General features: G+C 41.4%; 1 protein-coding gene across 1 annotated transcript; it reads right to left on the minus strand.

Annotated features, from left to right (window-relative positions):
* Positions 1–410: 410 nt before the first annotated feature.
* CCDC184 (coiled-coil domain containing 184) lies at positions 411–1,067 on the minus strand (the record flags this gene model as incomplete). The annotated part of the gene is made up of 1 exon (XM_081249301.1): positions 411–1,067. Exon 1 carries the CDS (start codon positions 996–998, stop codon positions 411–413), a length of 588 nt encoding a protein of 195 aa, XP_081105427.1. The 5' UTR covers positions 999–1,067.
* Positions 1,068–22,775: the final 21,708 nt, after the last annotated feature.

A 22,775-nucleotide genomic window follows, 5' to 3' on the forward strand; every position in this document is an offset into this window, starting at 1 on the left:
TTAATTTCTAGGTAAATCGTTAGAGATTATTTGCCAGAGTCCTAGATAAGTCCTTTTTCAGAATAGAAAAAGCAGAATTTTATTTACACAATTCAGGGGTTCTCCTGTTGGCTGGAGAGGGGGAAAGGGCAGGGTAGGGGGTTGGATGGGAGTCCAGAGATGGGCGCTTCCTCTCCCGCAACCTCACCTTTCCGCAGTTTGCTACGTCTCGCTTGGTCAGGCAGAAAGAATTCTTGATGCTCCCAGAGTCCTTCACCCTATAAATGCTTCCTCGAGGGAGTCTCTTCCGCCTGACCCGCAAGAGTAGCGGTCAGAGTGAAGCCTGCTGCACCGCGCGGTTCAGTCCTCTCGCGTCATGCGCTCGGAAACCCAAAGCCAGCCCGGGAAAGTAGTGCCCCCTCGGAGTCCCCTCACAGAGAGGCCTCTCCCTCCAGCTGCAGCAGGGTAATGTCGGGCAGGTCGAGGGGCTCCACAAGTGGCCCGTCCCCCCCAAGGAGGCCAGCACAGGGGCTCTCGGGGCGCTCGCAGTGACTAGTGGGTGTGGCGGAGCTGGGCATCTCTTTCTCTTCTGAATCGTCGTCCTCCTCGTCCTCAGGATCGCGACCCAGCAAACCGCTGTCCCCGATCCCAAGCGAAGGGGTCTCCGGCTCTTGAGGGGCGCCCGGGAAGCTCCCCTTGCCACCGACCACGCCCAGGCCACCCTGGCGGGGCGCGGTGGTCATAATCCGGCACATGGAGACGATGGCTCGCTGGTTGGCGCACACGTCGTCCGAGAGCACCTGGATGTGCGAGGCCTGCTCGTCCAGGGCCCCCCGCATGGCCCTCACGTCCTCAAACAGGGCCTGCAGCTGGGCCTTCAGGTGCTCCATCAGCTCCTTCATGCCGCCGTTGTACTCCCCGGAGATCACGTCCCCCACGGCCGGCACTGTGGACACCTCCAGAGGTGCCGGCATGTCGCCGCCGTCCTTGGTCATGATCTCTAGCAGACCGTCCTCCATTGAATGGCAGAAGCGGGCGGTGGCGGCTCCGGGTCCGGTCCAGCCCGGCCTCGAGGTGGGGGGAAGGTACGGGGAGGGGGAGAGGTGCCCGGAGGGGCTGGGAAGAGGATGCTCCCTAGAGGGGCAGGGAGCCGACGTGAGGAGGTGAGTCTCAGGCGGAGGGTGCGGGCGGGATCGGGGAGGCCGGGAAGAGCCTGCGGGACGAGGATCGCGCTACAGTCCCAGGGCCGGCGTCTCTCCGGCTCGCCACTGGGCGAAAGCGCCCTGCCCTACCTAGACTCCTGAATTGCACCCGTGTCAGCTCCGCCCTCTGGGCGCTAAGAGCGGCAAGTGCCTGCGGGCTCCCTGGGTCACGGAAGCGCTCGCACAGGAGCTCAGGTCGAGGCAGAGGCCAGCAGCGGGTCGAGCTCGGGACTCCCCTCGGCCATTAACGGGCAGCGCCCGCGAGTGTGGTTGGAAGTGACACGGGCGGGTCTCCCAGCCGAGCCGCGGATGCTCCTCTGTTTCCAAGGCGACGCACGGCACTTAAATGACGTGTGTCTCCATGGCAACCAGGAAGTGGAGAGGGAAAGGGAGGATGGTTGGGAAGCTGCAGTGGGGCTCTGGAGTCTGAGCTAGCGGGCGGAGCGGGAGGGGAGGGGACGCTGCAGTGGCCTCAGCTGAGGCTGAAAGAGCGTGTGGCTGCAATGTTTAATAGAGCAGCATGAGAGAGCAGTTTGCTGCATAAATCCCTAGGTCGGGGAAACATCGTCCCTCCCCTAGCCTGGGTGGTAGACACCGAGCGCGACAGCCTTGGAAGGATTTTCACCCGCCCGAAATCCTTTCTCTGAGGAGGACGTTAGAGCCGCGTCCTGCTTCTCTGTCCTCCAGCAGGGAAGCAGAGCGGGTAGCGAGGCCGACCCTATTACCCAGACTAGAGCTGGGGCGCGACGGCGCCCTGGAGCCGGCCCCGCCCGGCCTTAGAGGTGCAGAGGCGCGGGAGGGCACTACGGAGGTTTCCGCCACTCCCTTCTGCTTCTGCAGTAAATCAGCCCTCGCTGTAGATAAGATAGTACAGGAGCCGAGAAAAGATGGGATTCCTTCCCATTTGAGACCGAACCGCTTCTACTCAGGGCACTGGGGGTTCTTCCAGCACGGTGAGGCAAAGCGCTTCAGTTTTGAGAAAGAAAGCTCCGTAAGAACAGAGATACTTGTCTCCTCCGTGTCCTCCAGCACGGAATCCCCAGCACCCAAAATAGAACCTGGCGCGTAGTAAGTAAATGCTCAGTACGTTTGTTGAATGAATAATTTAATAAGAACCACTGCGTCCCATTCCCTCATCCATTACTCTCCAGCTCACAGGCAGTGGATTTTAGGAGACCTGAATTCAGTTTTGTTTCTTCCACTTATTAGTTCAGAGACCCTGAATAAATCATTTTCCTGATCTGTTAGGGGATTGGACTGGGTAATATTGGGTAATATTATTTCTAACTCTGAATAACACTGCATCAGCTCACAGTTGAAAGGGCGAACTGTCGACAATGTGTGGAAGGGATGGGGAGGAAGGATTATGTAAGGGTAATTCCCCCTCAGCAGGCCCACCACCCATGTACAGACATACACGGAGTGTCTCAACCTTTGTGACAATGCCTTTCCCTTTTTGAGGAGCGGAGTGGGAAAGGAGGAGGAGGAAGAAAAGTTGAATTTAATACATTTACAGATGACTTCAGATTGCAAAGCAAACAATACCTGGGCAGCAGCATATTAACTAATAATATGACCTTAGTAAATTGGAGAAGCCAAGTGTTCAGAAACCAAAAATGAAGCTCACAAGAAAAAGTAAATCTGGCGAAGAGAAAAGCTGTATCATTTCAAGATTGGGAAGAGCTAGGTATGGGTGAGCGTTTCGTATACTAGTGGTTCAGTGATAGCAAATGTGTTACCTTGAGGTTTCCCTGCTTGCATACTCTAGTGGTGAGGAGTGGGGCTGGCCCAGAGAAACTTTTCTGGCACCAAAAAACTCTTTGGCTTATTCCTTGTCTTACTGCTATAAAATAGAAACAAGTGGGGAAATATCCTAAACAGCAAAATGTTTAATCAAAGGCAGTGTTGATATAATAAAGTATTATGCAGCCATTAGAAATTTGATTTCCCAAAACAAATATATGGAGAAAATTTAAAAACCTATTGTATCTTCTATGATTCAATCCTATTTGCTTGCTCATTCCATCCTTCCTCCGTTCCACAGACCTGTGACTCTCACCTCAGTTATCACTCCCACCTCCACCATGTGTCCCACAGGTTATTCCTAAAGCTCAGGAGAAGACAGAAATGCTTTTCCTTGGTTTGCCTAAGCACAACCAAAGTGAGCTGATATTCAGGAAAAGACTTTACCAAAAAGGAGCTGTAGGAAAACTAGAAACAGACAAGACACACCCAAAACAGCTGAGCTTACACAGTATAAGTTTATAGCAAGCATAGTCTTAGGGCTTATGGACTCAACCCTGCTGTTCGTCTTTCCCTGGAGATTTTTGCTATAGTCAGAAAAGACTGGCATGATTTTCAGATTTTTTGCCTGGGTCTGTTACTTCACATCTCTTGACCAGCACTTCACATGGATGATTTCACCTTGCCAGCTCCCTCACTCTTCAGATAGGCCCCTGCCTTCTACCTATAAGAACTGACCCTGTCCCCAGCACAGGGCCTCCCATCTTAGCCTTAACCTTACATTAAACATAGCCCCCATACAGTAGGAGCTGGGTTATGCCATCATACAAGGCCCTTTGCCACTGTTGTTGCGGACACCATGTACGTCAAGGCTTTCAGCATAAGATTACATCATGCTCCCCAGAGACGCTGGCATGAGGTCTGCTGAGAGTACAGGGGGTCTGAGCCTAGAGGGAGGGGAAGTTATTGGAGAAGCATGAAAGAATATGGGAAACAGTGCAGAGATCAAGGGGTGTGGCTGATCCAGTCAAGTTCCAAGTCAGACATTGGAGAGCCAAGGGTAGGTGGGATCTGGGGGTGTGGACTAGTAGCAAGACTTGAAAATACAAGGAGACAATTGGCGCCTCAGATTCAGAACCAGATAATTTTAGGAATTCTGTGTGAAATTGAGACAAGGGGAAATAGGAGAGGTCTAGTCTCAGAAAAGTAAGGGGGACAGATGCAGAGAGTGGAGCAGAACCTCAGTCAGCTGTTTGGGTTACAGTGCTGGGCCCTCTGGAAGCCAGGGCCCTGGGGGTTGTTAATTGGGTCCATCCCCAAGCTGAATGGATAGGTACTCTGGCCATATCACTAGAGTATTCAGACACAGCAAGAAAAAATAAGCCCTATGCACTCCTCTTCTGCTTCCTGCCTTTTTCTTTTCCTCTGGGAATCACCTTAGCTGTTCTATTCCTTCATCCCAATCTCATCAGCTCATGGGGGGAATAGACTCATGCTGCATAGATAAAGGTCTCCGTCAGGTACACCTAGTTCCAAACTTCAAATTTCACTAAAATTGTGATTCTTAATAGTCTCTGCCATTTTCCTCTGTCTCGTGTCTAGTTTATCTCCAGTGTCTATTTTATATAGCTGGTGTACTTTTTGCACTATAAATCCAGCAACTGTAATAAAGATGCTCGCTTGACTCAGATCTAGAATGATGGTCAAAATCAAGGAACAGCTGACTGCTGCACCATAGGTCCGCAATCCCAGACAGTACTCCCCAGATGTAAATTTTATGAAGCTGAGCTGCCTTGTGGCCCATCTCAGCATGATATCACATTCAAAAGAAACACATCTAATAACAAAAAAGAATTAAAAAGCAATTGAGATTTTTATTATGTCTCTGGAAACACTCTAAAGGGTTTTACATTCTTAGCACAGAGCAAAACATCTTAAACTTCTCTTCTCTCCTTCTCTATTCATCTCGCTCATGTGACCATAGCTGTTGCTGCCTTTCTCTCTCCCCTCTTCCCCAACACCCCCAAACGTTCTCTCAAGGCTGGCCCTTGCTTCTTCACTCCCCCACCCCCTTTACTTTTTTTTTTTTTTTTTTTTTGCGGTGCGCGGGCCTCTCACCATTGTGGCCTCTCCCGTTGCGGAGCACAGACTCCGGACGTGCAGGCTCAGCGGCCATGGCTCACAGGCCCAGCCGCTCCGCAGCATGTGGGATCTTCCCAGATCGGGGCACGAACCCGTGTCCCCTGCATCGGCAGGCGGACTCTCAACAACTGCGCCACCAGGGAAGCCCCCCCTTTACTTCGAGTGTATTCTTTTTCTCTTCCGCAAGAAGAAACTCCTTGTCCTTGTTTCAGCTCCTTTGATTCTGTCCCTCAGTTCCCTGATCTGCACAGGTACCAGGAGCCCCAGCTGTCAGTGACAGGGGTCTCCTTCCAAGAGGGTAAGAAAGACTGAGAGGCTGAGAATAATCACATTATTGTGGATTTTGTCTGTCACATAGACTAAATTTTCCCATCATGAGTGTGTGGGTGGCCTGGTGTTACAACCAACCTGCTTTGCTCATCTCCTCCACACTTGTACAGAGAAATGAGCGCGGTCGTTTGTAAAGATCCGAAATCCATATGAGCCTCTGACTGGAGAGGGGGTCCAACTGTTCACACACTCAGGAGTCTCTACTGTCACAGATATGGTCATGAGGTAAGACACACACACACACACACACACACACACACACACACACATCCCTCACTTAAGCCCAGAGCTGGGCTATCAGTTGCTTGCGTTGTGCCTTCAACCTAATTTTAGGAATCCTAAAGGCCACCCCTCCCCATTTCTTTTTCACTCATATTAACTTTACTCAGAGCAAGAATACCAGGGGACCTTCCGACTTCTCATGCAGTCTGCACTTCCACTGAAAATAACCTGTCATTTCAATTAAACCTGCTTTACTTGTTTTTACACTACTTCCCCTTTCTTCATTGCCCACTGCAACAGCTTTTCTTGTATCAACACTTGCAAAGCGTTTTTCCCCTTTCAGTGCATGTTTAGTCATTTATCCTGTACCACTCTGGACTAGTTCCAGTCCAAGTGTCGCTGGGCAGTTAGCCATAGACACAGACATTCCAAGCTCTGGAGCCACCCATGACCTCTGGTGCAGGGCCTGGTGCACCCTCCTCATGCATCCTCTCCATATATTTTTCTGCCCCCAGAAAGTTGCCAATAGCTCAGGGCCTGGTTTGTCCCCAAGTGAGGATACTCATTAGGCATGGATAATGCTGTACCACCTGAGAACATCCACAATTTCTGGTGCCATGGGGCAATTTTGCTTGGCAAATTGCCTCTCCCAGAGTATCAGTCAGATTTGGAGGAAATTATGTCCAAGTATCTGGGCATGGTATGGACTGTGGTATGTCTGCCTCAGACTTCTCTTCCATTTAAAAGAATTTTTAGAAATTTAGTTCCTTAATACTGACTTATGCAAGTTTCTAGGCCCCTTCTCACCTGTCATATCTTAAGGAAGTCTGTGGACAATATATAAAAAATTTTTCAGGTCTCACTCTTACTAATGCCTCTATTTATGCTCTCTCCAGACTTCTCAAGGCCCTAAAAATACTATCAAAAGTGGTTCCTACCACTTCCCTTTTGCTATGAGGTGGTATTCCAAGGGCCAGCAAGGCACTGTCAGCTGCACTAGTAGAGCAACCACTGTGAGGGTGCACTATGGTTCTATTCAACACACACAATTACACTAGTATTCATGATTATGTCATGAACAGGGTCCCCCAAAAGTAATCCACATCTTCAAAGGACTGCAAAGGTGCTGCATCTTAGGCAGAAGTGAGGAGGAGGGCCCATTCTCCAACTTTTTCACCAAGATCCTGAAGCCCCTGTTTTAAGAAGTCTTACATGAAAGCAGCTCCATCTTCTGTGATCAACTACACATTCACAGTTTATAGACACAATGCCTGCTTTATTTGTTTTAAGGCACTAGGATCCCCTTTGCTCTGGAATGCTCTAGTCCCTCTACTTTGCTTTATACATCTCCACAGCCATTAACATCTTTGTTTATTCAGTTATGTATTTATTTATTGTCTTTCACCTCCAACTAGGTGTAAGATCCATTAGGGCAGAGGTTTGGTTTTGTTCACTGCAATATCTCCAGCGCTAGAATAGTGCCTGGCACCTGGGAGATGCTCAATAAATACATGTTGAATAAATGAATGAATGAAGCCTGAATCCATACTTAGAAAAAGAAACATCTCCCTTAAGGACACATAGCCTGCAGAGCTCCAACTCTGCCTTATCTTAGAGAGCAGGTTATCTTTGGTTTTAGCCATCTACTTTGATGATCTATGGCTTATGTTCACACAGTTAAATGGCCCTTTTACTGGCTTTCCTTGTACAAAGGAATACTTACTGTAAGACGCATGGAAGTCCCCACCTCCTGCAAGATAAAAAAGTGCTTGTAGCTTTGAAATAAGAATTATCACCTAGCCACCCACTGGAACCCCCAGCAGCATATTCCACCACTATCCCCATCAAAGTGTCAAAGAATGGGGCCAAGTTTTAGTCCAACTTCAAGGTCAGAGGACTGCATGCTTTCCTCTCCCCCCAAATGTTTGAGAATGGGATGATGCCAAGCCTGTATCCCCATCCTGTATGTCACAGAGAAGAACTGATTTATACTCTTATTCTACTAGAGACAGGCTCAGAAAAAGTACCCTGCTACTGGTTATAAGATTGGTAGCTGGGCTTCCCTGGTGGCGCAGTGGTTGAGAGTCCGCCTGCTGATGCAGGGGACACAGGTTCGTGCCCCGGTCCGGGAAGATCCCACATGCCGCGCAGCGGCTGGGCCCATGAGCCATGGCTGCTGAGCCTGTGCGTCCGGAGCCTGTGCTCCGCAACGGGAGAGGCCACAACAGTGAGAGGCCCGCGTACCGCAAAAAAAAAAAAAAAAAAGTTTGGTAGCTAACTGAGAAGGGATATTATGAAGAGAAAGGTTACTGTGCTGTAAAGCTAGGGTTTCTCTTCCCTTTGAGTTCTTGAGCTGATAAGCTAGTAATTTAGTATAATATTAGCCCAGGGTACTTTATACTATAATAAAACTGAGGCCTTTTTGTCCTCTGCTTATGCCTTCCCTACTTCTGTTCTATGATCAAACCAAAATAAACAAACAAAAACTCTCCACAGTGATCAAATATATAACAAAGGAGATATAAAGATCAGTTTTTCCAGGATAGTAAAATCAAATTAAAAACCAAACATCAAACCTGGATCAGAAAAACAGTATTCCAGGAATTGAGGTTAGTTTTAAACAAACTTAGTAGGACAATTTCAATAAGAACTTGCTATTCTCAGCCGTGTTATCTGGTTCTGCAAGAAGCAGAGGGCAATTTCACTGGTAATTGCCCAGATAAAATGCATTAAACTGGGACTCAGTTCCCCTCAGAGGGTGATCCTGAGTCACATACCCAATCTCCTATTCATCCTAGCTCATCCATCACCATATCACACACCCTTCCAGTTACTTCATGTATTATTAAAACTCAATTCCCTCTTTCCAAGGACATTAGTGGCTTTTGCTGCTCAGCAGAACAATGAGTACCGTCCAAGACACTTGCATGTGTGAAAGACAATAAACTGCTCACAATTTTACATTACTAGAACATTGAAATCACTGGTGTTTCAATTGTAATGAGATATCTGGGACATAAGACCTCTCTGCTTCATACTTGTGAATTTTTATTAGTGTTTCGGGGATATTCTTTTCATAAAAAAGAGTGATTAAGGAGACAGGTTCAATGCAGATGGAGATGGAGCATGGAGATGATACCAGGGCTGTAATCTGAGTCTAAAGTCTAAGGGAAGAAAAGAAATAATCAACAGAGGTGAGAGAGAAGGAAAAGCTAGAAGGAGATTCTCCATAGACTTTAAACTCTGAGACAAACCAGCACAGAGGATAGAGGGCAGCATCATACCCTGATTCCACTATGAGGACAAGAGGCAGGATAAAACATTTAAGTAAGATTTTTTCCCCCCTCTCCCGCGGTACGCGGGCCTCTCGCTGTTGTGGCCTCTCCCGCTGAGAAACACAGTCTCTGGACGCGGAGGCTCAGCGGCCATGGCTCACGGGTGCAGCCGCTCCGCGGCATGTGGGATCTTCCCGGATCGGGGCACGAACCCGTATCCCCAGCATTGGCAGGCCGACTCCCAACCACTGCGCCACCAGGGAAGCCCAGCCGTCAGTAAGATTTCTTAAAGGACTTCTTGAGAGTGCTGGATCCCTGAGAGGAAGGAGCTTGCCTTTCCTTTCCAGGAGGACTTGAAAACTGCGAGAGTCTTACTTGTCTGAGTTGAGGCCCTGGTTATCTCATGCCTGGAGGACTGGGACAGTTCCACTTTCAGCCTTTCCTCTGCCCCTCCCCTCTCTCCTCCCTGTAAATCCCTCTCCTCACAGCATTTAAAAGAATCTACTTGGGCTTCCCTGGTGGCGCAGTGGTTGGGAGTCTGCCTGCCGATGCTAGGGGACGCGGGTTTGAGCCCTGGTTTGGGAGGGTCCCACATGCCGCGGAGCAACTGGGTCCGTGAGCCACAGCTACTGAGCCCGCGCGTCTGGAGGCTGTGCTCCGCAATGGGAGGGGCCGTGATAGTGAGAGGCCCGCGCACCGCGATGAGGAGTGGCCCCTGCTCTCCGCAACTGTAGAGAGCCCTCACGCAGAAACAGGACCCAACACGGCCAAAAATAAATAAATAAATTAAAAAAAAAAGAATCTACTTAAAATTCACATTTGAGCCTTCTCACAACCCAGCTTAAAATATTCCAAAGGTTTCCCATAGCTTCCAGCTTCTTTTTTTCCCACCGCTTTCTGCCTCACTGTTTGCCTTCTAGATGCACATACACCCAGCCTCCCCACCTTTATTCATGCTGTTCTCTAAGTTTTCTCACCTTTTTCTCCCTTTCCTTTTCTTTTTTAAAATATATTTATTTATAAAGTTTCAATAACTACATACCAAAATAAATATGAATAATGATTTTTTCTTTTAATTTTTAAATGTCAGTTTATTTATTTTTTTATACAGCAGGTTCTTATTAGTCACCAATTTTATACACATCAGTGTATACATGTCAATCCCAATCGCCCAGTTCACCACACCACCACCACCACCACCACCCCGCGGCTTTCCCCCCTTGGTGTCCATACGTTTGTTGTCTACATCTGTGTCTCAATTTGTGCCCTGCAAACCAGTTCATCTGTACCAATTTTCTCAGTTCCACATATATGCGTTAATATACGATATTTGTTTTTCTCTTTCTGACTTCACTCTGTATGACTGTCTCTAGATCCATCCACGTCTCAACAAGCGACCCAATTTTGTTCCTTTTTATGGCTGAGTAATATTCCATTATATATATGTACCACTTCTTCTTTCTCCATTCGTCTGTCGATAGGCACTTAGGTTGCTTCCATGACCTGGCTATTGTAAACAGTGCTGCAATGAACATTGGGGTGCATGTGTCTTTTCGAATTATGGTTTTCTCTGGGTATATGCCCAGTAGTGGGATTGCTGGGTCATATGGTAATTCTATTTTTAGTTTTTTAAGGAACCTCCATACTGTTCTCCATAGTGGCTGTATCAATTTACATTCCCACCAACAGTGCAAGAGGGTTCCCTTTTCTCCACACCCTCTCCAGCATTTGTTGTTTGTAGATTTTCTGATGATGCCCATTCTAACTGGTGTGAGGTGATACCTCATTGTAGTTTTGATTTGCATTTCTCTAATAATTAGTGATGTTGAGCAGCTTTTCATGTACTTCTTGCCCATCTGTACGTCTTCTTTGGAGAAATGTCTATTTAGGTCTTCTGCCCATTTTTTGATTGGGTTGTTTGTTTTTTTAATATTGAGCTGCATGAACTGTTTATATATTTTGGGGAGTAATCCTTTGTCCGTTGATTCATTTGCAGATATTTTCTCCCATCTGAGGGTTGTCTTTTCATCTTGTTTATAGTTTCCTTTGCTGTGCAAAAGCTTTTAAGTTTCATTAGGTCCCATTTGTTTATTTTTGTTTTTATTGCCATTACTCTAGGAGGTGGATCAAAAAAGATCTTGCTGTGATTTATGTCAAAAAGTGTTCTTCCTATGTTTTCCTCTAAGAGTTTTATAGTGTCCGGTCTTACATTTAGGTCTCTAATGCATTTTGAGTTTATTTTTGTGTATGGTGTTAGGGAGTGTTCTAATTTCATTCTTTTACATGTAGCTGTCCATTTTCCCAGCATCACTTATTGAAGAGACTGTCTTTTCTCCATTGTATATCCTTGCCTCCTTTGTCATAGATTAGTTGACCATAGGTGCATGGGTTTATCTCTGGGCTTTCTATCTTGTTCCACTGATTTATGTTTCTGTTTTTGTGCCAGTACCATATTGTCTTGATTACTGTAGCTTTGTAATATAGTCTGAAGTCAGGGAGTCTGATTCCTCCAGCTCCGTTTTTTTCCCTCAAGACTGCTTTGACTATTCGGGGTCTTTTGTGTCTCCATAGAAATTTTAAGATTTTTTGTTCTAGTTGTCTAAAAAATGCCACTGGTAATTTGATACGGATTGCATTGAATCTGTAGATTGCTTTGGGTGGTATAGTCATTTTCACAATATTGATTCTTCCAATCCAAGAACATGGTATACCTCTCCATCTGTTGGTATCATCTTTAATTTCTTTCATCAGTGTCTTATAGTTTTCTCCATACAGGTCTTTTGTCTCCCTAGGTAGGTTTATTCCTAGGTATTTTATTCTTTTTGTTGCAATGGTAAATGGGAGTGTTTCCATAATTTCTCTTTAACATTTTTCATCATTAGTGTATAGGAATGCAAGAGATTTCTGTGCATTAATTTTGTATCCTGATACTTTACCAAATTCATTGATTAGCTCTAGTAGTTTTCTGGTGGCATCTTTAAGATTCTCTATGTATAGTATCATGTCATCTGCAAACAGTGACAGTTTTACTTCTTCTTTTCCAATTTGTATTCCTTTTATTTCTTTTTCTTCCCTGATTGCCGTGGCTAGGACTTCCAAAACTATGTTGAATAATATTGGTGAGTGTGGACATCCTTGTCTTGTTCCTGATCTTAGAGGAAATTCTTTCAGTTTTTCACCATTGAGAATGATGTTTGCTGTGGGGTTGTCATATATGGCCTTTATTATGTTGAGGTATGTTCCCTCTATGCCCACTTTCTGGAGAGTTTTTATCATAAATGGGTATTGAATTTTGTCAAAAGCTTTTTCTGCATCTATTGAGATGATCATATGGTTTTTATTCTTCAATTTGTTAATATGGTGTATCACATTCATTGATTTGCATATATTGAAGAATCCTTGCATCCCTGGGATAAATCCCACTTGATTATGGTGTGTGATCCTTTCAATGTGTTGTTGGATTCTGTTTGCTAGTATTTTGTTGAGGATTTTTGCATCTATATTCATCAGTGATATTGGTCTGTAATTTTCTTTTTTTGTAGTATCTTTGTCTGGTTTTGTTATCAGGGTGATGGTGGCCTTATAGAATGAGTTTGGGAGTGTTCCTTCCTCCACAATATTTTGGAAGAGTTTGAGAAGGATGGATGTTAGCTCTTCTCTAAATGTTTGATAGAATTCACCTCTGAAGCCATCTGGTCCTGGACTTTTTTTTTTTTTTTTTTGATGTTGGGGGTAGGAATTTATTAATTACTTTATTTATTTTTGCTGTGTTGCATCTTCATTTCTGTGCGAGGGCTTTCTCTAGTTGTGGTAAGTGGGGGCCACTCTTCATCGCAGTGTGCGGGCCTCTCACTATCGCGGCCTCTCATCGTGGGGCACAGGCTCCGGACGCCCAGGCTCAGTGGCCATGGCTCACGGGCCCAGCCACTCCGCGGCATGCGGGATCTTCTCGGACGGGGCCACGAACCCGTGTCCCCTGCATCGGCAGGCGGACTCTCTACCACTGCGCCACCAGGGAAGCCCGACAACTTCTTTTTGAAAGGGCTATTTTATCTTGAAGATTATGAGTTTGGAGAAACTAAGGTGATTTGCAGTGGAAAGAATCAGAACATGTGAAATTCCTTAAAAATTTATTGACAAATAATTTTGCCTATGTTACACATAATAGAAAAAAATACACTTTGTGCAGAAAAAATGGTCTTTATTTCATCTTTATGTGTGACAGGTATTTTTGCTGCATAAAAAATTCTAGGTCAACCTTGTTTTCTGCCTTGCTTAGCTGTTATAAGAAATGAGCTGTCATTATTTTCTTTGTTTTTCTGTAGTGGGGGATGGCAAACTTTCCTGTAAAGGTTCAGGTAGTCTTTTAGGTTTTTCAAGGCATATAGTCTCCATTGAAACTATTCAACTCTGCCAAGGTGGCACAGCAGCAGCCATAGCAAATACATAAATGAATGCATGCGCTGTATTCCAACTAAACTTTAGTTACAGAAACAAGAGGTGAGCCAGATTTGACCCATGGCCATAGTTTGCCAATCCCTGCTGTATATGTAACTTGTCTTTTTTATCTGGCTGCTTTTAGAATATTTTCTTTATCCTTGGTTTTTAGCAGTTTGATTATTATGTGCCTTGGCATGGTTTTCTTTAAGCTTATTATGCCTGGATTTCATTGAGCTTTCAAACTTGGAATTTTTAGCCATTATTTCTTTGAATATTCGTATAGCCCCCAGCTCTTCTGAAACTTCAGTTACATGTATGTTAAACTGCTTGATATGTCTGACAGGTCACTTTTACGCTGATCCTTTCTTTTTCAGTCTTTTTTTCCTCTGCTTCATTTTGAATAGTTTCTATCTCTATGTCTTCAAGCTCTCTAATCTTTTCTTCTATAGTCTATAATTTGCTATATTTCCCCTGTGAAATTTTTAATTTTTATTCATTTTTAAATTTTGATAATCCTCATTTTATTCAATATTAAACTTTAAAATTTGTGCCAAATTGTCAAAGCCTTACTTTGACTCACAATAATATTATACATATTTAAACTCAGCACAATTACAAAATAAAGTTGTTTACTTAAACAATATAGTTCTCCTCTAATAAAAATAGCTTTAAATAAAAGGTTTGACTTCAAACTTTCATTGCTATTTCACTCTTTGGTCTCCATTGTCCAGAAACAGGCACATTTCAACTCATTTCTTTAATGGATATTTTGCAACAAGTTTCTGAATTTTTCCAATTCTTTCATATTTGTATAAATTCTTTCAAATACATTAAACAATGATACTATTTCTTGCCTGTTTGGATGGATTTCATATGTGGACCCACTTTCTGGTTTATTTGCTATCAATTTCTCTGAAAACAAGACCTTCAAAGCAGTGCCCAAACCCTGAGTCTGAATATTTTCCACAATCGACATTTAAAACAACCAACATAATCCATAATTTTGGGAACATTTCTATAATGCAGCCTAAAGTGTGCCTGTTTTTTTTTTTAATCCTAAGGGGAAAAAAAGAATTCCATAAAAATGCAAAAGAAACAAATTTGACTTTATGAAATATTTCCAAGAGTAATTTTTGAATCTTCTTTTATGAACCTTAAACTTCATTTTCAGTGAATAGTTGGAAATCTGGGTGCCCAGAGAATGGTAGCACTTGAGATAAAGTCCTTAATTCTTTTAAGCAGAGAAAATATGTGTTCTTAGGCCTTCTTGGATATTCCCCTTCAGTCAAAATTCCACCAAACCCACTGGTGAAATTCTGTAATGTGTGTCCCCTTTCTTTTCCAAACAGGTATCTTGTAAAAGCTCTCTCACACTCAAACACACATTATTGCTTGCTTGTAATCCAGATATGTCTGTAGTATGTCACTTCTTTTACAAAGAGACCTTCTAGCCATCTGTGAAAAGTGTTCTCTTCACATTTCCCTTGACTAGAAGCCAAAATATTTAAATGTCTTTTATTGTCTGTGACTTGAAATAATTTTCTTCATAGATAATGATATTCCCTATGTTCCAAGCATCTGGTCCATTCTAACTATGTAATGCTTAGGATTAAGAACAATCTACATATTCAGTGCCAGGGTACTATATGTCATCAGCTTCACAGAGGTTGTCTAAGAAAGTATCATACTTGGCCCACTGAAGAACAGTCTTCTGTGTTTCCTCATTTAGAAAGTCTTTCCAAACTCCATGTCACTGAGCTTGTTCATATTCTTCAGTGAGCTTATTGGCTTCTTCAGAATACCTGTATCTTGTGGATTTGATTTAAACTTAATTAAAACACTAAATTTTTAACATATTTAATTTTACATTTTTATTTTTTATATTTACATTTTATTTTTTAATTTTACATTTTTATTACTTCTTACACTGAACTTATTTACTTTATCCTATAACATACACAAAACAGTTTCACAATACCAGTATTAGTACTACAATAAAAGTACAGAATGAAGATTTAAGAGCACTTTGCAGTTTGTTTTGTTCTTAGAATATATCCCACTAAAGAAGGACAAAGTCCTGTGTTCAAAAGTCATTTGAAATAAGTCTTTCTTTTTGGTTATGTTACTGATATCATACACATTTAGGTTTATTTTGTTTGTTTTCAATTTTAGGGCTTGTCCTTTTTTTTCTTTTTGGCTTAATTTATTTTTGGAATATGTAAAATAATTACTTGATTCTAAAGTCAAAAATAAACTCAGAGGAGTCTCCCTTCCACTCCTACCCCCCAATCCCAGTTCCTCCTCCTCACCTTCTATAAATAACCATTTTCATTAGTTTCTGGATTATCTTTCTAATGCTTCATTTTGTTCAAAGGGTAACTATCATATAACTTGTTCTGCACCTTTCCTCACACAATGTGACAATTATTCTATAGCAACATATAAAAATATTCTTCATTATGTTTACAGCTTCATAGTATTCCATTATGTGCCATAGTTTAACTATTCAACTCCCCACTGTTGATAGTATTTGGGACATTTCTAGGTTTTTTTGCCATTAAATTAATGCCACCCACATATATACAATGGAATATTACTCAGCCATAAAAAGAAATGGAATTGAGTTATTTGTAGTGAGGTGGATGGACCTAGAGTCTGTCATACAGAGTGAAGTAAATCAGAAAGAGAAAAACAAACAACGTATGCTAACACATATATATGGAATCTTAAAAAAAAAAAAAAGTCATGAAGAACCTAGGGGCAAGATGGGAATAAAGACACAGACCTACTAGAGAATGGACTTGAGGATACGGGGAGGGGAAGGGTAAGCTGGGACAACGTGAGAGAGTGGCATGGACATATATACACTACCAAACGTAAAATAGATAGCTAGTGGGAAGCAGCCGCATAGCACAGGGAGATCAGCTCGGTGCTTTGTGACTACCTAGAGGGGTGGGATAGGGAGGGTGGGAGGGAGGGAGACGCAAGAAGGAAGAGATATGGGGACATATATATATGTATAACTGATTCACTTTGTTGTAGAGCGGAAGCTGACGCACCATTGTGGAGCAATTATACTCCAATAAAGATGTTAAAAAAAATAATGCCACAATGACTAACCTTGTGCACACATTATTTCAAGTTTGTGCAGTGTACTTTGAATACAGATTTCTAGAAAATGTGATTGCTGGGTTAAAGGGTGAATGCATCTATTTGTAATTTTGCTAGATAATACAAAATTCCCTATAAAATAGGTAACTAATAAGGACCTACTGTATAGTACAGGGAACTCTACTCAATACTCTGTAATGACTTATATGGAAAAGAATTTGAACAAAAAAAAGAGTGGACATATGTATATGTAGAACTGATTCACTTTGCTATACAGCAGAAACTAACACAACATTGTAACTCAACTATACTCCAATAAAAAATTAATTCAAAAAATACAAAATTCCCCTCCTTAAGGGCTGTATCATTCTACACTTCCACCAGTAGCATATCAATGTCTCTTTCCCTAGAGCTTTGGCAACAAATTGTTCTCTCAAACTACTGGATTTTTGCCAACACAGCAAGAAATTCTATCTCAGTGTAATGTAATTTGCTTTTCTTTTTTGAGTGAGTTGAGTGTGTTTCACTACTTTAAGGGTCACTTGCGTGAATCTTTTTAAACTATCTGTCCATGTCTTGTGCTCATTTTTCTACTGGGCTTACATCTTTTTATTTCTAGAAGATCTTTATACATTAGGGAGATTAACTTTTTCCTGTGATAGAGTTGTTAATATTTTGTCAAGTGAATTCTTTGTCTTTGGTCTTACAGTATTTGGGCCATGTAATTTTAAAAAATTGTATGTAATAGAATTTATCAGTCTTTTATTGATTCTATATTTTGAATCATATAAATGCTTTCCCCACCACCCCCATGGCAATACTATACAGAAATCTACGCATGTTTTTTCTATAACTTGTATGGTTTCCATTTTTGTTATGTTTAATTAACTGATCCATTTGGAGTTTATATTGGTGTGCAGTATAAGCTATAGATACAAGTTTATCTTTTTCCAAATGATGCCTAGTTGTCTCAACAGCATTTATTTGAGTCCATTTTTTCATTATTTTGAAATGTCCTTATCATTAATAAATTTCTTCATGTATTGGATTGACTTTTTATTATGTTCTACTAGTGTCTGCCTATTCATGTACCAATTCTACACCATTTTAATTATGAAGGCTTTATAGTACTTTAAATGTCTAGTAAGACTGACCCCTCCTCATTGCTCTTCTTTTTGGGGTTTCCCTGGAAGTTCTTGTTTATTTTTTCCATATGAGCATAAGAATCAATTTGTCTAACTAAAAAACAAACAAAAATCTTGTTGAAATTTTTATTGGAATTATATTAAATTTACAAATTCACTTAAGGTATGTCTTTCATTTGTTCAAGTCCACTTGTGTGTCTTTGGGTAATATTATAAAATTTTTCTCATAGATTTTTACATATTTCTTCTTAACTTTATTCCTAGGAATTTTGTGATTATGGTTGCTATTAAATGGGATGTAGGTGTTCTCTATGTTATCTTCTCACTGGTTCTTCCTTGTTTCTATGAAGCCTACTGACTTCTGCAAATTGCTTTTATATCCTGCTGCCTTACTGAATCATCTTTTTGTATGCAGTAGTTTTTCCATTGATTTACTTTCATTTTCTAGACTCACCATCAGATTATCTACAATTCTCATACATTTAATTCTTTCTTTGTAACAATGCTGTGGCAAATACATCCAACAATATGTTAGATGTTACAGTAGTAGTGGATAGCCTCGTTTTGCTTTAGATATTAGTAGGGATGCTGCAGGTGCTTTCCCATGAAAATAGTAAGATAGATGTTGGTAAGCAAGATACTTTGTGACATTAAGAAAATAGTTTTTTATTCCTCTTTTGAAAGTTATTTTTACTAGGAATACATCTTGAATTTTCTCAAATATTTTTCCAGCACTATGGAGATAATTGCAAGATCTTTTCTTCTTATATATAATAACATAATTAAATATATTAATGTATATTCTAACATTGAACCATCTTTGTATTTCTGAAGCAGTTGACACTTGGTCATGACATTTCATGCTGTTTGATTCCATTTGCTAATGTTTTATTTAAGATATTTGCATTGATATTCATACATGAGATTGGTCTGTAGTGTTCCCTTTTGTGCAATCTTTATCCAATTCCAGTTTCAGTGTTATATTTATTTCTTTAAAGAAGTTTTGAAGTTGTCTTTCTTCTGTGTTTTGGAATAGAATTGAGATTGTAAGTCTTTAACTCAAAGATACAGAAAACAAATCAATGAGGAGAGGGAAGGGGGCAGAGACAAGATAGGAGTAAGAGATCAAAAGGCATAAACTACTATGCATAAAATAAATAAGCTACAAAGATATATTGTACAGCACAGGGAATATAGCCAATATTTTATAATCAATTTAAATGGAGTATAATCTATGAAAATACTGAATCACTATGTTGTACACCTGAAACTCATATAATATTGTAAATCAACTATTCTTCAATTTGAAATAAAATAAAATAGATTATAGGTCTTTAAAGAATCCCATTTGAAACCACCTTGGGTATTTTTAGGGAGATTTAAAAAAAATATTCTATCCAATATTTTAATTGTTTTCAGAAGAATGACTGGTCTAAATAAGTTATTACTTCTTTTCCTGAGGAAAAACTCCCACCTTTCTTTACCTTATTTACTCCTTCTAATCTTTCAAGACTTTGTTCAGTTATCATCTCCTCTGAAAAGTCTCTGAAACCCCCAGGTTGTGCTAAGCTGCCTCTTTTCTGGGCTTCTCCTGGCCATTGTTCATTCTTGCATAGCTACATTATATTGAAGTAATCTATTAATGGTATCCTTACTCCGCCCCTTCTATAATCCATTCTTCAACAGAAAGTCAAAGTAATCCTTGAAAAACACAGCTGTGATCATGTCACTTGCATAAAACCTATCGATAGCTTCCTATTCTTTTGGGATAAAGTTTAGAATCCTTCACATGGCCCCCAAGACACTGCCTGATATGGAGCATCCTTACCTTTCTGGCCTCAACTTGTGCCCCAGCCTCCTTATTCTAACCTCTTTCTCTTCTTCCACTTCCTAAGCTCTTTCCTTCTTGAAGTCTTTGAATACTCTTTTCCATTTGCTTGAAGACCCGCTCCCTTCACTTCCTCCATACCTTTGATCTGGCTATATCCATGTATCTTCCAGGTCTCAGGGAAGTTTTCCCTGAACTCCCAGTCCGATTGAGGTCTTCTTTGAAAGGTCATATTATCCTCCACACTTTTCCTTTATGTAACTTACCACTATTGTGATTATTTAGGCATTCAGGTGATTCTTTAATGTTCATTTCTCACACTAACCTATAATTTCCCTGGAGACAGGGACCTTGCTGATCTTACTTTCAGCTGGATCATAACAAACAGCAAAATAATAGGATTAAATAAGTATTTGTTGAATGAATGGATGAATGAAGGGAGGAAGGGAAAAAAACCTAATTATTGAATTCTGAGCAAGAAACCTGAAGGAACAAATGCTCCATTTTCCCTCCAGGGGGAGACATACTCCTACTAGAAGTAGCACAGGCCTAGGAGAGCCCAAAATTATGAGATCAACCAAAACTTGCTTCTCAAGCCCCTAAAATTGATCCAAAGGATCCAATCATTTCCTTGCTAGTAGGACTCTCCAGATCAGTCTGAACCACCCACTGAAACCAGGCAAGTGGGCATTTCCTCTGTTAATTTCCCTCCCCTGAACAATCTTAAGAACTCTCCTGCTAGAGTTTGTCTACTCCAGTCTTGGTTTGCTAGGAAATAACTGCCCACAATCTTGAAAAAAATAGTATCATGTATATGTAATTTAAATATTATCATTAACATTGTTATTTGTATTTTTACTGTAGCTTTTTTTTCAAACTCCCTCAGACAGTCTTTCTTTATAAAGTCTAAAAATTAGCAAAATTATTCTGATAGTAGAAAATTCTGGTAACCTGTAGGGCCAAAAAATAATAAAATACTGATGAAAAGCTAACTGAAAAAAAACAATGATTCATAAATTTCCCCAAACCTTGGGGAAATTTAAAGGGAAAAAGAGCAGAGTTGGAATACTGAGAGCATGTCTGCCTCTGAGCAATTCTGAAAGAAATGCTTGTTTAATCTTGATAACATGTCTTGGGAGACTACCCCTGCTGCACATTAATACTGTTCTTTTCTTCACTGAACTACTTTCTCTAGGACAAGGTTTAAGTGTATAAAAATTTCATGAGGTTTACATTATATTTCCCTGAACTTTTTTTTTCTTTTCCTTTGCTCTGTTTCCAAAGCCCTCTTTCAACTTTCCTTGTAAATGTGCCACTGACTTTTTTCTCAATATCAGGAACCAGTACATAGAGGCATTCTGCTATCCCTGTCTTTGAGAAGTCAGTTCACCATAGTTCAATTCATTTCGCATTTATCCAATACCTACTGTGTGTTTGGGACTGTGCTATGGGGAGAGGTGAGTGCAGGAAATCTAAATGCCTGCCTTAGCTTGCAGTGTAACTGAGAGGCCCAGACATTTGGTAACCTCCTTGAACAAATACATAGATGACATATATAAGAACCAACCTTTATATAGTTTAGAAAACCACTTTTCACAAATATGATCTAAGTTTTGTGAAATTAACTGTTGGGGGTAGGTGTTGCTACTCTCATCCTGTTGTAAAGTCATCCGTAAACTAAGATAATGTAACTTGCTTAGACAAGTAAGGTAACTAGAGCTACTATCAGAACTGGAACCTTGGTGCCTATGTTGTTTTCATGGATATTTCATTGCTTCTAAATTAAGGAATACACTACAAGTGATAATCCTAAAACTTAAAGAAATTCAAAATGGAAAGAGAAAATGCACCATTATACTAATGGAAGAAAGCTATTTTTCCCAACCAGTCTGACACTTGGATCTTATCTTTTCACTCTACGTTGTTAATTTTGACAGCTTTCCTTCACTCTTAGGGTATCTCAAACTTCCTTTTGGTTCTTTTCATTTTCTTTGGTGATGGGGGAAGAGCTTCTTTGGAAGGAATCACTTCTTTTTACTTAAGTCACCTTTCTCTAGGAAAGGTGTGAGGAAAACTTTTTCATCAACATTAGTCAAGCAGCACCTGAAGAAGGACGAGGACTTTTAGCCAGAAGAGTAATTGATGAGTTCCAGACGGAAGCCAGGAAACCTGTGCTTCGTGTTACCACTTAAGAGAGGCTGCAGGGCAGAAGTGCTCTCCTCCAGGAATCGTCATTCCAGAGGACGGCACCCAAAATCAGGAAATGGTGTGGAGCCAACTGGTGAAAAAAGGGGTTTTTCACTCCAAAAAGGATTTGTACAAAAGCCCACGGCTGTTAGGTTGCTGCAACACTCAAGAAGAAAGACACCCAGATCTGTAACCTGGGACAGCTCGATGGCATCTATCCACGGAGACTGGATACTAATATATGTTGAACAGTGATAGCAGCATTCATTACAAGCAAAACCTTATTATCAGATTTCTAGTTCCAGTTTATGCCAAGGTCTGAAAATAGGAACACTAGTTGTACTGTCAATCAACACCATCTCATGAACAGTTCTTCAAAACAGAACTAGAACTAGCAAGGGAGAGAAGAAAAAATAAAAGTCTTATGAGAGGCACAACATATTAAAAAAAAAAAACCAAACTCAGGGAATCACTTGTAATCAAAGCATGAAGATCATAAATAAGCTGAAATATATAGAGATGGTGTTGGGATATTGAATGGAAGATTCATGGGATATGATCAAAATACCACTTTACTTTTTGGCTTTTATCACCTTTTAAAAATATTTATTAGGAGGGGATAATTCATGCCTCTGAATGGAAAATTGGGCAGATTCTCTGACTTTTGGTTTATTCTTTGATAATGGACAGTATTTTAAGTAACAGTCATTTTAAGTCAAAAAAAGTCTTGATTTAGTAATTAGAATGTTTCCAGTCCAAGATGGTAATCAAATACTTCAGGCTTCATTCTAAGGTGCTAGTCTAAGCCCTCTCCTCCCCTCCCCCATGAGGGGAAGGCTAGTGGCTGCCTCCTGTGGCTGGTGGCTGGTGGCTGCTGCCTTCAGGTTTCTCTTCAGCTTACCACTAGCTAACTGCTGTTTGATTTGCTGTGTAAAAGTGGGAGGAGGCAGGACAGCCAAGGGGATAGGGCGGTTCTGTTTTGATAGGATGGGTCTGTACTACCTGGGTCTGGTACATGGTTACTCTTTTTCTTGTAAGGTGCTTTTAGAGGTTCTTGGGAGATTCCCATCATCAGAGACCTCTCACTTGAGTCCCTTTGGCCTAGACAGACACAGGTGGTTGCCTGCAACAGCCTCTCTGGGTTCTAGGATTCCTGCATTCATCTCTAGCT

Source organism: Mesoplodon bidens (assembly GCF_964165515.1).
Source record: "Mesoplodon bidens genome assembly, chromosome: 11".
Taxonomy (NCBI): Eukaryota; Metazoa; Chordata; class Mammalia; order Artiodactyla; family Ziphiidae; genus Mesoplodon; species Mesoplodon bidens.